The sequence below is a fragment of the Chiloscyllium punctatum genome, chromosome 40, assembly GCF_047496795.1.
Source record: "Chiloscyllium punctatum isolate Juve2018m chromosome 40, sChiPun1.3, whole genome shotgun sequence".
NCBI classification, from domain to species: Eukaryota; Metazoa; Chordata; class Chondrichthyes; order Orectolobiformes; family Hemiscylliidae; genus Chiloscyllium; species Chiloscyllium punctatum.
In genome coordinates, this window is record NC_092778.1 from 42,237,996 (window position 1) to 42,253,751 (window position 15,756).

Below are 15,756 nucleotides of genomic sequence, written 5' to 3' on the forward strand. Positions count from 1 at the left end.
GACTTTGCATGGTCAACAAGGCTGTGTTTACTGTTGTCTAGGTCGATCCCTGATATTCCGTCCTGTTCCATTCCCTCCTTTAGGCTTTGAAGCAGTTTGATACAACTGAGTGGCTCACTAAGCCATTTCAGAGGAGAATCAAGAGTCAACCAAATAGCTGTGGATGTGGAGTCACATGTAGGCCAGAGAAAAGGGATATTCCCCAACCCAGAGGAGTGGGAGAATCTCCCATCCTGAAGGAGGAGATGGTTGTTTCCCATTCCCATTCCACTGTTTTCTATGCCGCAGTAGGTGGGAGAGTTCCCTATCTCACAGAAGTGTGTAAGGGGGAATTCTCCACATTGTAGGAGGAGTAGATTGTTTCCAGGAGGAGTAGAGTGCTCCCACTCTCCAGGAGAAAGATGTTTACATCTTACAGACAGGTGGTAAGGTCGATGGAGCACTCTAGTTCCTGAACTTTAGCTCTCTGTTTTTTGTTATTTCCAAGGTATTTTCTTTCTATTCTTGGATAGGTGCGCCAGAAGATTGGTTACTGCCCCCAGTTTGATGCTCTGCTTGGTCATATGACAGGGCGGGAAACACTGAATCTGTTTGCAAGATTACGGGGCATCCCTGAGCACATGATTCAGCAGAGTGTGGATGATCAGCTGCAAAGTTTCCTGCTTGAATCTCATGCCCAGAAGCTTGTGCGGGCATACAGGTAAGTAAATCCAGATCATTAATTGTATCTCCTTCCCCTTGCCTTTTCTTTATTGCTTGTTCATCTATTAAGTAGAAGGATTGACGTTAGAGAACTCTTCTCAGTGGCTTTAAAGTTCACAGCACACAAAAGCTATTTAACCTATCGTGCACTGGACAACAAAGCCCTTCATGATTTCAAATAACAAAAAACATTACAGCCCAGGAGCAGGCCCTTCGGCACTCCAAGCCTGTGTCGATCCAAATCCACTGTCTAAATCTATCACCCGATTCCTAAGGATCTGTATCCCTGTGCTACCCCCCTACTCATGCATCTGTCCAGCCGCACCTTAAATGAGTCTACCGTGCCTGCCTCTGCTACCTCTGCTGGCAACAAATTCCAGGCACCCATCACCCTCTGTGTAAGTACTTTCTGTGTGTATCCCTCTTAAACTTTCCTCTTCTCACTTTGAACATGTGACCTCACCATGGGAAAAAGCTTATCTCTATCCACCCTGACCGTACCCTTCATGATTTTATAGACCTCAATCAGGTTCCCCCTCAATCTCCTTTTTTCTAATGAAAGCAATCCTATCCTACTCAACTTCTTTTCAGAGCTAGCACCTTCAACACCAGGCAACATCTTCGTAATCCTTCTCTGCACCGTCTCTAAAGTGTCCACATTCTTTTGGTAATGTGGTGACCAGAACTGTGCACAATATTCTAAATGCGGCTGAGCCAAAGTCTTATATAATTTTAACATGACTTGCCAGCTGTTGTACACAGTACCCTGTCCGATGAAGGCAAGCATACCATATGCCTTCTTGACCATTCTATCCACCTGTGCAGCCACCTTCAGGATACAATGGACCTGAACTCCCAGATCTCTCTGCTCATCAACTTTTCCCAAGGCTCTTCCATTTACAGTATAGTTCAAGCGGTTGTGAAATATACAAAGGTGATAATATGGCTGAAGAGTGCATATTTTGGTTTAGTAGGTTAGTGATGCAGAAGGCGAGAAGGACTGCAGTCATTTTAAGACTGTGCGATCTGGAATTTACCACATCAACACCAACAAAATTCCTCAGGGTAGGAAACACCATGGATTGGGAAACCAACTGCCAAGATTGTAATTCTTTTCCTGTGCTGACATTCCAACTCTGTTACTCCCTGCGCCAAAATACCTGGTCCCTCCCTGTTATAAGATTTCAAATCTCTGCCTGTGCTGCAATTCCCAGTTTCTCACTCTTTACTGAGACTCCAAGTCATTTGCCAAGATTCCCACCCCATCTCGTTTGTCAGGATTCCTGGTCACTCACTGCCTGTTATGAAATTCCGATCCTTCCTCTCTGCCCCTATTCCAGTCTTTCTCCTTCTACATGGGTATTTCTGGTCCTTATCTCCCTTTCCCAAGCATCATGTTGCTGCTGGTTTTTTCCTGTCCTAGTGGTGGAAATAAGAGAAAGTTGAGCACTGCAGTGGCGATGATTGGAAACCCTGCTGTCATCTTCCTGGATGAACCTTCCACTGGCATGGATCCTGTTTCCAGGAGACTATTATGGGATGCGGTGACCAGATCTCTACAAGATGGAAAGTCCATTGTCATCACTTCTCACAGGTATGCAGTGTCTTTCTCTGTTACAATCAGGTTACACTTTAGTTCATAACAGGAGGAGGCTATTCAGCCCCTTCAGCCTGTTCCACCATTCAAATCCATCACCTGTATACAATAGCAGCAATGTTTTTTTTCTAATATTCTTTCATGAGTTTGGATGTTGCTGTTCTCCCATCCTTAGCTGTCCTTGATAAAGGTGAGCCATCTTCAACCTGTGAAGTCTATGGTATACACATAATTACAGTTGTGTTAGAAAAGAAATTCCAGGATTTGATCCAGTAACAAAGAATGGTGATTCCAAGTCAGAATAGTGGAGGATGTGCATGGAAAGGGAGCCTGGCAATCATCAGTGAATATCTTCACTTATGACCTTATAAAAGAAGGAAGGAGACCAATGAAGATCTGAAAATGGCTGAAGATCTGAAGATGGTTCTGCCCAGGACACTACTCTGAGGCACTCTTGCAGCAAAGTTTGAAACTGAGATGATTGACTTGTTGCAACCAAAACCATCTTCCTTTGTGTTATGCGTGACTCCAGCCAGTGGACAGTTTCCCCAAGTGCCATTGACTCCAGTTTTTCTAGCGATTGTGGGAGACATAGCAGTTTGGATCAGTAATTGGCTTGCTGAAAGAAAACAGAGGGTTGTAGTTGATGGAAAATATTCATCTTGGTGTCCAGTTACTAGCGGCGTACCGCAAGGGTCGGTGTTGAGTCCACTGCTGTTCGTCATTTTTATAAATAACCTGGATGAGGGCTTAGAAAGGTGGGTTAGTAAATTTGCGGATGACACTAAGGTCTGTGGAGTTGTGGATAGTGACGAAGGATGTAGTAGGTTGCAGAGAGACATAGATAGGATGCAGAGCTGGGCTGAGAGGTGGCAAATGGACCTTAATGTGGACAAGTATGAGGTGATTCACTTTGGCCGGAGTAATCGGAATGCAAAGTACTGGGTTAATTGTAGGATTCTTGGGAGTGCAGATGAGCAGAGAGAGCTTGGTGTCCATGTACACAGATCCCTGAAAGTTGCCACCCAGATTGTCAGGGTTGTTAAGAAGGCAGACATTGTTTTGGCCTTTATTAATAGAGGGATTGAGTTCCGGAACCAAAAGGTTATGCTGCAGCTGTACAAAGCTCTGGTACGGCCACATTTGGAGTATTGTGTACAATTCTGGTCACCACATTATAAGAAGGATGTGGAAGCTTTGGAAAGGGTGCAGAGGAGATTTACTAGGATATTGCCTGGTATGAAAGGAATGTCTTACGAGGAAAGGCTGAGGGCCTTGAGGCTGTTCTCGTTGGAGAGGAGAATGTTAAGAGGTGACTTAATAGAGACATACAAGATAATCAGAGGGTTAGGTAGGTGGACAGGGAGAGCCTTTTTCCAAGTATGGGGACGGCAAACACAAGGGGACACGACTTAAAAGTGAGGGGAGATAGGTATAAGACAGATGTCAGAGGTAGTTTCTTTACTCAGAGAGTAGTAAGGGTATGGAATGCTTTGCCTACATCGGTAGTAGATTTGCCAAGTTTAAGTGCATTTAAGTCGTCATTGGACAGGCATATGGACGTACATGGAATAGTGTAGGTGGGATGGGCTTCAGATTAGTATGACAGGGCAGCGCAACATCGAGGGCCAAAGGGCCTGTACTGCGCTGTAATGTTCTATGTTCTATGTGTCCTTGATGCTACTTGAATGTCAAAATTTGGAGATGCTGATGTTGGACTGGGGTGTACAAAGTTAAAAAATCTCACAACACCAGGTTATAGTCCAACAGATTTATTTGGAAGCATTAATATTTGGAGCCTGATGAAGGAGCAGCGCTCCAAAAGCTAGTGCTTCCAGATAAACCTGTTGGACTATAACCTGGTGTTGTGAGATTTATAACTCTGAATGTCAAAGGCAGTCACTCACTCACATCTTGAGTTCATATCTTTTATTATTAGGCCAGGTTTGTAATGAATTCAGGACACTCGTGACCCTTGTGGAACTTGAACTGAGTATTCATGAGCAGGTTATTGCTATGAAAGCATTGTAAGGTAGCACTGTTTATAACTGTTCTATCACATCAGATGATTCAGTAGATTGCTAGAATTGTACTGCTCTTTGTAGATGAAAATATCTTTGCAATTCTCCACATTGTTGACTAGATGCCAGCGTTATAGCTACACTAGAATAGCTTGTCTAAGGGCACAGTAAGTTCTGAAGTACAGGTCTTCAGTACTATTGCTGGGATGTTGTTAGGATCCAGTACACAGTGCCTTCAGTCGTTCTCAATATCACATGGAATGAATCTAATTGGCAAGGGAATCTAATTGGCTGGAGAATTCAAGAGGACACTGAGATGATCATCCATTCAACACTTCTAAGCTGAAGATAGATGTAAATTCTTCAGCCTTGTTGTTTGCTCTAATGTGCTAGGTTAATCGCTCAATAGACAATTGGTGCAAGAGTAGGCCATTCGGCCCTTTGAGCCACCATCACCATTTATTATGTTCATGGCTGATCATCCATAATCAGTATTCTCTTCCTGCCTCATCCACACAACCCTTGATTCCACTATCTTGAAGAGCACTAACCATCTCTTTCTTGAAAGTATCCAGAGACTCAGCCTCCACTGCCTTCTGGGGCTGAGCATTCCATATGTCCACTACTCTCTGGGTGTAGAAGTTTCACCTCAACTCTGTTTTAAATTGCCTACCCTTTATTTTTAAACTCTGTCCTCTGGTTCTGGACTCACCCATCAGTGGAAACATGCTTCCTGCCTCCAGAGCGTCCAATCCTTTAATAATCTTATACATCTCAGATCCCTTCTCATCTTTCTAAACTCAAGTGTATGCAAGCCCAGTCCCTCCAATCTTTCAACATATGATAGTCCCGCCATTCCGGGAATTGACCTCGTGAACCTACACTGCACTCCCTCAATAGCCAGAATGTCCTTCATCAAATTTGGAGACCAAAACTACACACAATACTCCAGGTGCATCTCACCAGGAGAAAGACCTGTTTACTCCTGTACTCAATTCCCCTTATTATGAAGGCCAGCATGCCATTAGCTTTCTTCACTGCCTGCTGCACATGCATGCTTGTTTTCATTGACTGATGTACAAGAACGCCTAGATCTCGTTGTACTTCCCCTTTCTCTAACTTGACTCCATTTAGATAGTATTCTGTCTTCCTGTTCTTGCCACCAAAGTGGATAACCACACATTTATCCACATTAAACTGCATCTGCCATGCATCCGTCCACTCACCTAGCCTGTCCAAGTCACCCTGTATTCTCATAACATCCTCCTCACATTTCACCCTGCCACCCAGCTTTCTGTCATCAGCAAATTTGCAAATATTATTTTTAATGTCTTCATTAATGTCACTAATGTATATTGTAAACAGCTGCGGTCTTAGCACCGAACCTTGTGGTACCCCACTGGTCACCGCCTGCCATTCGAAAGCGACCTGTTTATCACTACTCTTTGCTTCCTGTCAGCCAGCCAATTTTCAATCCAAGTCAGTATTTTGCCCCCAATACCATGTGCCCTAATTTTGCTCATTAATCTCCTATGTGGGACTTTATCAAAGGCTTTCTGAAAGTCCACGTACATGACATCTACTGGCTCTCCCTTGTCCATCTTCACAGTTACATCCTCAAAAAATTCCAGAAGATTAGTTAAGCATGATTTCCCCTTCATAAACCCATGCTGACTCTGACCTATCCTGTTACTGCTATCCAAATGAGTCGTAATTTCATCTTTTGCAATTGACTCCAGCATCTTTCCCACCACTGACATCAGGCTTACCGGTCTATAATTCATTGTTTTCTCTCTCCTTCCTTTCTTGAAAAGTGGGACAACATTAGCCACCCTCAGGAACTGATCCTGAATCAATAGAACATTGGAAAATGATTACCAATGCATCCACAATTTCTAGAGCCATCAGGTCTCGGGGACTTATCAGCCTTCAGACCTAACAGTCTATCCAACACCATTTCCTGCCTAATATAAATTCCTTTCAGTTCATCCATTACCCTAGGTCCTTCAGCCACTATTACATCTGAGAGATTGCTTGTGTCTTCCCCAGTGAAGACAGAACCAAAGTACCTATTCAACTCTTCTGCCATTTCCTCGTTCCCCATAATAAATTCACCCATTTCTGTCTTCAAGGACCCAATTTTAGTCTTAACTTTTTTTTTTCACACACCTAAAAAAACTTTTACTATCCTCCTTTATATTTTTGGTCAATTTGCCTTTGTATCTCATTTTCTCTCCGTGTATTGTCTTTTTAGTTATCCTCTGTCGCTCTTTAAAGATTCCCAGTCCTCTGGCTTCCTGCTCATCTTTGCTATGTTATACTTCTTCTCTTTTATTTTTATACAGTCCTTAACTTCCCATGGCCACTCTGCCTCCCCTTAGGATCTTTCTTCCTGTTTGGAATGAACTGATCCTGCACCTTCTCCATTATATTCACAAATACCTGTCATTGTTGTTCCACTGCCATCCCTGCCATAGTATTGAACCATTGAACTTTGGCCAGCTCCTTCCTCTTGGCTCCATGGTTCCCTTTGTTCAACTGCAATACTAATACTTCCGATTCTCCCTTCTCCCTCTCAAATTGCAGATTAAAACTTAGCATATTATGGTCACTACCTCCTAATGGTTCCTTTACTTCGAGGTCCCTGATCAAATCCAGTTCGTTGCACAACACCAGATCCAGAATTGCCTTCTCCCTGGTGGGCTACAGTACAAGCTGTTCTCAGAATCCATCTCAGAGCACTCCACAAACTCCCTCTCTTGGGGTCCAGTACCATCCTGATTCTCCTAGTTTATTTGCATGTTGAAATCCTCCATAACAACTGTAGTAATACCTTTGCAACAGGCCAATTTCAACTCCTTATTCAACTTACACCCTACATCCAGACTATTGTTTAGGGGCCTGTAGTTAACTCCCATTAGGGTCTTTCTATCCTGAGAATTTCTCAGCTCTATCCATACTGACTGTACATCTCCTGATTCTTTGTCCCCCCTCGCAAGGGACTGAATATCATTCCTCACCTCCAGGGCCACCCACCCCCTCTGCCCATCAGTCTGTCCTTTCCATAGCATGTATAGCCTTGAATATTCATTTCCCAGCCCCTGTCCACTTGAAGCCACGTCTCAGTTATCCCCACAACATTGTACCTGCCAATTTCCAACTGAGCCTCAAGCTCATCCACCTTATTTCTTATGCTTCGTGCATTCATATATAATACTTTTAATCTGTAACTCCCCTCACCCTTCCTATCAATCCGTATTTCACTTGACCATACTGTATGATCCCTTCTTAAGTTTTCTGCTCCATTGATTCTGCTGTCTTTCTTAACTCCTCTTATTTTCACTTTCCCTTTAACTTGCTTCTTAAATTTCCAGTTTGTCCCCTCCCCCCAACTACTTAATTTAAACACACCTGTGCTGCAGTGGCAAACCTGCCTGCCAGAATGCTGGTCCCCCACCTATTAAGGTGCAACCTATCCCTCTTGTATAATTTATCCTTACTGCAAAACATACCCCAGTGATCTAAGAATTTAAGTCCTTGCTTCCTGCACCAGTTCCTCAGCCACACATTCAAGTCCATTATCTCCCTGTTCTTGCCCTCTCCAACCTGAGGAACTGGAAGCAAACCGGAGATGACCACCCTGGAAGTCCTGCTTTTCAGCCTTCTTTTGAGTTCTCTGAAGTCCCGCTGTAGAATGTCCCTCCTCTTCTTCCCAACATCATTTGTGCCGACATGCACCACCACCTCTGGCTCTTCACCTTCACCCTTGAGGATTCCCTGCATTCTATTGGTGACGTCCTGGATCCTGGCACCAGGAAGGCAACACACCATCCTCAAAACCCGCATTTTGCTGCAGAAACTCCTTTCAGTCCCTCTCACTATGGAGTCCCTTATTCCCATGGCTCTGCATGATGTCTGACTCCTTGGCTCTGCCTCCACGCCAATTTTCGATTCGCAGACCTGTCCGCCTCTCGGACTGACAGTGTCGTCTGTCTCGACAGTTTCCAAGAGATTCAACCTGTTCATGAGAAGTACTTCCCCAAGGTCTCTTGTACTTGAATCATCTCTTCCTTCCTCATCATCATCTCCCTTCTCTCTTCTGATATGCTCGGTGTAATGACCTCGCTGTAGGTCCTGTCCAGAAAATTCTTGATCTCTCGAGTGAGCCTGAGATCATCTTGCCCTTTCTTCAGTGTTGCAACATGCTCCTTCAGAAGCTGTATGTGTACACACTTTCCACAGCTCTAGGAGCCACAGACACCATCAGTGTCCCTGACCTCCCACATCATGCATGCAACACACTGAATCAGCTTGGTAGTCATGTCTTCACCCTCTTCAACTGTAGCGTAATCTCACTCAGCCTCTTCGCCGAAGACTCCTGAGCCAAAGACTCGCACTTTACTCACCAGGCACTTCCCTCAACCCCTTTTTTTTGTTGCAAGTCTGTGGACTCTTAATTAGGTTAGAGGAGGCCCTACTGTGTAGGCTCATTAAGGATATTAGTAGAACCAATTGTTTCATTGTCCACTATTGGATATGGCAGGACTGAGTATCTTTGGTCTAATCTTCCATTTGTGGAATTGCTTAGCCCTGTCTAATACTTGCTGTATTTGTTATTTGGCACATAAGTTCACCTAGCTTCACCATTTTGACATTACATTTTAGGTGTGCTTGGTGTTGTTCCTCCTGCATTCTTTATTGAACCAGGAGATCTGCTGGCTTGATGATAATGGCAAGGTGGAGCATTTATTGGATGATAAGATTACTACTGATTGTAGTTGAATACAATTCTGCTGCTGCTGAAGGCCCATAGCCCTTGATGGGCACCCAGCTTTGAGCTGCTAGTTCTTTCCTGCCCAGCACAGTGGTAATGCCACTTCATCTTCACAAGAACTGTGCAGTGACCACTCCTACTCTCATGAACAGGTGCATCTGTGACTGGTAGATTGGTGAGGACCAAGACAAGTAAAAAAAAATTATCCTTGTGGCTCCCTCACAACCTGCCAGAAGCTCAGTCTCAAAGTGGATTTTATGGAGTCAACTAAGCTGTTGTTATTTCTTGTGCCTAAGCAGATGCCACGTAGTCTGCCAGGTCTTGTTCCTTTTTGATTTTTACATAACAATTTGATACATCTGAGTGACTTGTTGAGCCATTTCTAAAGGCTATAAACTATGTTCCTGTATGTCCAGAATCCCATGCAGGAGAACAGATTTACTTCCCTTAAAGATTCTAGTGATCCCATTAGGTTTTCATAACAATCTATAATTGCCATCATAGAGTTTAGCTCTTATAATTTTTATCAAATACTTTACATTTAATTGAATTTAATTCTGCTTCCATTGTGGAATTTAATCCTGTGTTTCCGAGGCATCAGCTTGAGCCTCTGGATTATTAATCCTGTGGTGTTATAACTACCCCACCATCTCCAGTTTACTGCAACAACTTGTTAAGGATCCTTCAACAGTATCTTGAGACCCATGACTGCTACAGTTTTGAAGAACAAAGACAGTCCATATATGGGAAAGCCACCAACTGCAATTTTCCCTCCAAATCATACATTATCCTGACATGGGACTACATCACTATTCCTTCATTGTTGCAGAATGAAAATTTTAGAACCTCCACATTAACAGCCTTAAGGGGAGGGGGGGAGGGGGGGAGGGTACCTACACCACAAGAGCAACAGCAGCTCAAGAAGGAAGTTCACTGTCACCCATCTCGTGGAAGTTAAGGATGGGAGTTGACATTGGTTGAAAGCATCCTTGACAATAACATTTTAAGAAGGTGTTATTATTATTCCTTGTTTTCTATCACTTTCCACAATGGCCATGAGGATTTTAATTTGCTGTCTGAATTTTCTTTTGGTTTTCTTTGAGGCAACCATCCTGTTACCGCATTGTGAGAACAGAAGTGAATCCCTAGTTAACATTTACTATCAATATCCAATTCAATGTAGTTAATATACAGCTAGCAGTTTGTGCACTGTGGCTTTATAATTTAACTCTTTTAGACCTAATACTATTCTGATAAATCTAAGCTGCAGCCCCTCCAAATTTTTTCTTGAGGTGTATTGCTCAGAATTGAATGCTTTACTATGTTTTAAAGATGGTAAACTGAAGGTTTGGGGAAATTTTAAAGACTAACAAAAAACAGCCAAAAAATATAAAGAGGGAGAAAATAAACTTTGAAGGTAAATTTGCAAGCAATATCAAGATGGACAACAGGAAGCTTCTTTGAATATATAAAAAAGGAAGTGAGAAGCCAAAATAAACATAGGCACATTGAACATAGATAATAATGGTGAACCAAGAAATGGCAGAGGAATTGAATAAATACTTTGTATCAATCTTCACAGTAGAGGAAACTGATAGCATTCTAATATTATTAAATATTCAACAGGCAAAAGGAGGAGAGGAAATAAATACAATAATTATCACTAAAGAAAAAGCACTAGGAAACTAATGAGGCTAAAGACCAATAAGACCTTGAGATACATGCTAGGATATTAAAGGAATTACCTACAGAGTTAGTTGACGCACCAGTAGTAATCTTCCAGGTTCCTTAAATTCTAGAAAAATTGCAGAGGATTGGGAAATTTTCAATGTAACACCTTTATTTGGAAAGGGAGAGAGACAAAAATCAAGGTAACTATAGACCAGTTAGCTTAATCTTTCTAATAGAAAAATGTTATAAAAGATATAATAGCATACCATTTGTAAATACATAATGCAATTAAGCAGAGTCAGAATGGTTTCATGAAGGGGAAGTCATGCTGACAAACTTACTGGAATTCTTTGAGGAGCTAACAAGCAGAATAGATAAATGGGAAGCATACAGTGAGGAAGGTTAACTAACATTACAAAGACATCTTGATGAGTTGGGTCAATGGGCTGAAGAGTGGCAGATGGAGTTTAATTTGGATAAATGTAAGATATTGAATTTTGGTAAAAGAAACAAGGGTAAAAAATAATTATACAATTAAAACCAAGGTCTTGGGTAGTGTTTAGAATAGGTACATAATTCTTTGAAGTTTGCATCACATAATGATAAGGTGGTTAAGAAGGCATTTAGCATGGTTGCCTTCAGTGGTCAGACCTTTGCATATTGGAGTTGGAGTATTATGTTGAGGTTGTACAGGATGGCGGTGAGACTTCTTCTGGAATTCTGTCCAGCTCTGGTCACCTTTTATAGGAAGGACATTATTAAGCTAGAGAGCATTCCAAAGAGACCTATCAGGATGTTGCTAGGAATGGAGGGTTTGAGTTATAATGAGAGGCTGGGACTTTTTTCACTGGAGCATAGGAGGTTGAAGGGTGGCGTTCTAGAGATGCACAAAATTATGAGGTGTATAGATAAGGTGAATGTAAAGTGTCTTTTCCTAGAGTGGGGGAATTCAAGTCTAGTGGGCATATTTTTAAGATTAGAGGAGAAAGATTTTAATAAGACGTGTAGGGAATTTTTTTTTTCCACAGAATGGTTCATGTGTGGAATGAATTTCCCAGAGGAAGTGCTGGATGTGGGTACAGTTGCAATGTTTAAAAGGCATTAGAATAAGTAAATGAATAATTTGATATATTTATTACTGTCATGTTTACTGAGGTACAGTGAAAAGTGTTGTTGTATTTGCTTTACAGATAGATTGTACAATGCAAATACGCCAGGGTAACTGAACAGAGTATAGGATACAATTTTACAGCTGCTGAGAAGGTGCAGAGTGAGATCAACATGATCATTAAAGAGGTCCATTCAAAAGTCTGTTAACAGTGGGGAAGAAGCTGCTCTTGAATCTGTTTATACTTGTACACAAACACTGAATAGCCTGGGTTATTTTCCCTGGAGCATCAGAGGCTAAGGGTTGACCTTATAGAGGTTTATAAAATCATGAGGGGCATGGATAGGGTGAATAACTAAGGTCTTTTCTCCCAGGGTAGGGGAGTCCAAAACTAGAGGGCATAGGTTTAAGGTGAAGAGGGAAAGATGCAAAGTTTTTATGCAGAGGGTGGTGCATGTATGGAATGAACTGCCAGAGGAAGTGTGGAGGCTGGTACAACATTTAAAAGACATCTAGTTGGGTATGTGAATAAGAAGGGTTTAGAGGGATATGGACCAAATGCTGGCAAATGGGACTAGGTTAATTTAGGATGAGTGGTTGGCATAGATGGATGGACCAAAAGGTTTGTTTCCGTGCTTTACAACTCTAAGACTCTATAAATGTTTGGAATGATAAGGACCACGTGTAGGCAAGTGGGACTAATTTAGTTTGGGATTAAGGTTGGCATTGACTGGTTGGACCAAAGGGTCTGTTTCTGTGCTATATAGCTCATAAGAGTCCATGGGTGTTGAAGGTTGTATATTAGCATGGATAGAGGATTGACTGACTAACATATAACATTGCAGCATAGTACAGGCCCTTCGGCCCTCGATGTTGTGCTGCCCTGTGAAACCAATCTGAAGTCCATCTAACCTACACCATTCCATTCTCCTCCATATGCCTATCCATTGACTATTTAAATGCCCATAAATTTGGCAAGTCTTCTACAACTGTTGCAGATAGTGTGTTCCACTCCTCATTACACTCTGAGTAAAGAAATTATCTCTAACATTTGTCCTATATCTATCACCCCTCAATTTGAAGCTATGCCCCCTCGTGCTAACCATCACCATCCTCTGAAAAAGGATCTCGCTGTCCACCTAATCTAACCCTCTGATTATTTTGTATGTCTCAATTAAGTCACCTCTCAACTTTCTCTCTAACGAAAACAGGCTCAATTCCCTCAATCTTTCCTCGTAAGACCTTCCCTCCATACCAAGCAACATCCTAGTAAATCTCCTCTGAACCCTTTCCAAAGCTTCCACGTCCTTCCTATAATGCGATGACCAGAACTGCAAGCAATACTCCCTAGTGCAGCCGCACCTGCAACATGACCTCATGGTTCTGAAACTCAATCCCTCTACTAATAAAAGCTAATACATTATATGCCTTCTTAACAGCCCTATCGACCTGGGTGGCAACTTTGAGGGATATTTGTACATGGACACCGAGATCTCTCTGCTCCTCTACACTACTAAGAATCTTAGTATTCACCCAGTACTCTGCATTCCTGTTAATCCACACTTTTCTGCATTAAACTTCATTTGCCACCTCTCAGACAAGCTCTGCAGCTTATCTATGTCCCTCTGTAACCTACAACATCCTTCAGCGCTATCCACCACTGTACTGACCTAAGACTAGGATAAGGAGCCATTTTCAGGATGGTGTCCCACAAGGATGTATATATTAGTGACTTGAATGAGGAAAGTGAATGGACTATAGTCAAGTTTTCAGATCGCATATAATTAGGTGGGAAGGCAAATGGAGAGGCTGACACAAAGAGTCTTCAGAGGGATGTCCAGACTGGGTTCCGCCAGGGCTACTCAGTTCCTGACATTTGTATAGTCCTGGTTCAAACATGGACAAAAGAGTTGCATTCCATAGGTAATGTGAGAATTAAAGCACTTGACAACAAGGCCACATTTGCCCGAGTGTGGCATCAAGGATCCCTAGCAAAACTGGAATCAATGAGAAACAGGGGGCAAACTCTGCACTGGTTGGAGTCATACCTGGCTGATGGGATGATGGTTGTGGTTGTTAGAAGTTAGTCATCTCAGCTTCGGGATATCTCTGCAGGAGCTCATCAAGTAGTGCCCTAGGCCAATTCATCTCCAGCTATTCAATGACCTTCCCTCCATCATAAGGTCAGAAGTGGGGATGTTTGCCTATGATTGCACAATGTCTAGGACTATTCGCAATTCCTCAGATATTAAAGTAGCCCATGTTCAAATGAAACAACACATGGACAATATCTAAATATGGGCTGACAAATAGCCAGTTACATTCATACCATACAAATGCTAGGCAACGACCATCTCCAAAAAAAAACAGTCCAACCACCACTCTTTAACATTACAATCACTGAATCCACTGGGCGTTACCATTGATGAGAAACTCAGTTGGACTTGCCATACAGGTACAGTGGCTACCTCAGCAGGTCAGAGAATGGGAATACTTCAACGTGTAACTCACATCCTTACTCCACATAGCCTGTCCACAAGGCACAAGTCAGGAGTGTAGTGGAATGTTCCCCACTTGCTTGGATGAGTGCAGCTCCAACAACCCTGAAGAAGCGTGACACTCAGGACAAAGCAGCCCACTTGTTTGGCACCACATCCATGAGCCAATCCCTCACAGCTGATGCTCAGTGGTGCACTATCTATAAGATGCACTGTAGAAATTTGCCAAAGATCCTTGGACAACAAGCCCATGACCACTTCCATCAAGGAAAAGGGCAACAGATACTTTGGAACACCACCACCTGCAAGTTCCCTTCCAACCCACTTACCACTCCGAGTTGGAAATTTATTGCCGTTCCTTCACTGTCACTGGATCAAAATCTGAGTATTCCCTTCCTGTGGGCATTGTGGGTCATCTACAGCTCAGGGACTGCAGTGATTCAAGAAGGCTCACTACCACCTTCTCAAGGTCAACCATGGACGGGCAATAAATGTTGACCAGCCAGTAGCTGCCATGTCCCTCAAGTGATTAGTAACTATAGACGGATTAAGTGCGTGAGCAAAATCTTGGCGGATGGAATATATTGTGGGAAAATATGAGGTCATGTACTTTGGCAGGAAGAACAGTGAAGGTAAATATTATTTAAGTGAGAAAAGACTGCAGAAAGCTACAGAAGAATTTGAGAGTCCTCATCCATGAACCACAAAAAAAGTTAAAAGGAAGGAGGTTTTGCCATAATTGCACAAGGCATTAGTCACAGCTGGAATTCTTTGATAGTTTTGGTACCCTTATCTAAGGAATAATATCAGAGCTGAAAATGTGTTGCTGGAAAAGCGCAGCAGGTCAGGCAGCATCCAAGGAGCAGGAGAATCGACGTTTCGGGCATAAGCTCTGATCTCCAGCATCTGCAGTCCTCACTTTCTCCCCTAAGGAACAATGTACCGACAATGGAGGCACTTCAGAGAAGGTTCACTATGATACCAGGTAAGAAGGGGAGAGATTGAGTAGATTAGATTACTTACATTGTGGAAACAGGCCCTTCAGCCCAACAAGTCCACACCTACCCTCAGAAGAACAACCCACCCAGTCCCATTCTCCTACATTTACCCCTTCACTACAGGCAATTTAGCATGGCCAATTCACCTACCCTGCATATCTTTGGACTGTGGGATGAAACCCACGCAGACACGGGGAGAATGTGTAAACTCCACACGGACAGTTGCCCGTGGCGGAAATTGAACCCGGGTCTCTGGCGCTGTGAGGCAGCAGTGCTAACCACTGTGCCACCGTGCCGCCCTTAAGGATGGAGCATGTACTCATTGCAATTTAAATGAATAAGAGGTGACTTTTTGAAATATAAAAGATTCCGAGGGGACTTGACAGA

At 42.8% G+C, this 15,756-nt stretch overlaps 1 protein-coding gene across 3 annotated transcripts in view; it reads left to right on the forward strand.

Moving 5' to 3' along the window:
• The window catches only part of abca3b (ATP-binding cassette, sub-family A (ABC1), member 3b), a 115,139-nt gene that overhangs the window by 89,391 nt on the left and 9,992 nt on the right, over positions 1 to 15,756 (forward strand). For all 3 annotated transcript variants that reach the window (XM_072559638.1, XM_072559639.1, XM_072559640.1), the window contains 2 exons: positions 513 to 700; positions 2,126 to 2,296. In XM_072559638.1, the coding sequence (XP_072415739.1) occupies positions 513 to 700; positions 2,126 to 2,296 (359 nt within the window). The remainder of the gene's footprint in view (positions 1 to 512; positions 701 to 2,125; positions 2,297 to 15,756) is intronic.